The following is a 1,909-nucleotide window of genomic DNA, read 5'->3' on the forward strand; positions in this document are numbered from 1 at the left end:
AACATTTCTAGCGAAAAGTGAATGCGTCGACCTTTTTGAACTTAAACCATTGTCGCCGACGACAGTGGCGAAAATGTACCTTGACACCGACCATTGCTCGACCACGTAGGTCCGATAACATTTTTCCCGGTGCCGGAGAATGGTAACCTTTAAGAACCATCTGCCGTTTTCCTCCTTTCACAGCGCCAAATTGGGCTCATTAGCAGTCAGAGTCCAATTTCACAAACGAATGCTGGGAAATGTCCCATGGGTGGGAACGGGGGGGGGGGTCGAAGGAAGGCCCAACAATAGTGGAAGTAGCACCGATGAAAGGTTGTCCCGTGTGGGGAACCGGGGGGGGGGGTCGAAGGAAGGCACAACAATAGTTGAAGTAGCACCGATGAAAGGTTGTCATCAGCGCATTGGTCTGACGTCAAAAATTAATCAACCGACCTCATTTCAGCGTCATCTTTCACGGTGGTCTCAGATCATTAGCAGACAACTGTACACATGCACACATACTGCCAGAAAAGGCGGCTGTAAACATTAGGTATTATTCATAGTTGGTAGAACGCAGTTTTTGCAGGGGCGTTTGTTCCCGGTTGATATTCATGTACAGGCTGGGGGTGGAACTAACTCAGATCGGAATGCGTACTGTACGTCCAAGTGGACTACACAAGACTTTTGATACTTTAAAGAAGGAGAGAGTGAGTGAAGTAGTTACTTTTGACAGTAGTCAGTCACATCAGTTCTGGAGTGAGATGTACCAAAAGAGGTGGAACTAACAAAAACAAGCAAGGAAAAACTTACCAGGTTGATGTTGTCCACATCCAGCTGGGGGATAATTGGGGGCATACGATGGAACTGGCTGGTTCGGCGCAGCATATATTACACCGGAATGCCTCGTTGACTGTCCGTGGTGTGTGTGGGGGTAGTGCGGAGAATGCTCGGCGACGAATCCATGAGGGTAACGTGCGCCAACAACTGCGGAACAGTGCCTCAACAGGTTGGGTTCGTGATAGTCTGAAATAACGTGTCCGGAGGTTGGAATAGACATATGGGCTGGATTCAGAACATAGGAAGGAGACATCGGCAGGGTGGATGACCAATGAGTGGGGAATCTGTTTTCCGGAGGATAACGGTGAATTGCTGGGTCTGTGCACACACAGCTCGGTTGGCTTTGTGGCCTATAGAGTTGTGAATCGCAGGAAGACCTAGGGCGTCCAGGAAGAGCATCGGTATGGGTAAAACATGGACATGTGCCGTAAGGTGTTGGCATGGGGTCGGTTTGAGAGGTGATGTTGACAATGTGGTTTGAAGTGGGCGGAATAAAATATCGAGTTCGAAGTTCGGCTAATCTCGTTGATCGTCGACCGTCACGGGAATTCGAGCGATTATAATCAACCTGTGATAGGAGGAGGGGAAACAATGATTTACGGACCTCTTGGGGTTACAGGTTTCTAGGGCGTCTCATAGCTCGTGGCTCAACGAGATTGTTCTAGAAAGCTGTATGACTATCCCCACTTACTGCACTTTTTTCAAAGATGGTTGTCCCGAATCTCACCGACTTTAAGGGAAAAAGGTGTTCAGCTGTAGCACCCTATCGGTGTCTAGCTGCTATACCACCCGAGGGAAGCACGAGGACTGGAATACCGCCAGGTCACCCAAGCTTAGACAGGAGAAGTCGAGAGGCAGAGGTCGAGTTCGAACCACGAACTTTCGGTCAGTAAACTGGCGCTTTTATCACTGAACCATCTCACCTCAACCCTACGAATCTGTTGAGAAAGCCAATCGATCACTCTATTTTGTGGTTGGTTGGCAATTTCTGAGTAAAAGACCAGGTAGACTGACATAAAAGGACTATGATAGCAGACCTACAGAAAGCTGCCAAAAATGTGTCGGTACCCTTATCCGATAAGAAGAACCAACC

The 1,909-nt window shown here is 48.5% G+C and overlaps 1 protein-coding gene across 1 annotated transcript in view; it reads right to left on the reverse strand.

Annotated features, from left to right (window-relative positions):
* Positions 1 to 760: 760 nt before the first annotated feature.
* T265_07720 (hypothetical protein) overlaps positions 761 to 1,909 on the reverse strand; it is a gene marked incomplete at both ends in the record, with an annotated part of 90,865 nt that continues 89,716 nt past the window's right edge. The window contains one exon of the mRNA XM_009173316.1: positions 761 to 1,384. Within this exon, the coding sequence (XP_009171580.1) occupies positions 761 to 1,384 (624 nt within the window). The remainder of the gene's footprint in view (positions 1,385 to 1,909) is intronic.

The sequence above is a fragment of the Opisthorchis viverrini genome (assembly GCF_000715545.1).
Source record: "Opisthorchis viverrini unplaced genomic scaffold opera_v5_184, whole genome shotgun sequence".
NCBI lineage: Eukaryota > Metazoa > Platyhelminthes > Trematoda > Opisthorchiida > Opisthorchiidae > Opisthorchis > Opisthorchis viverrini.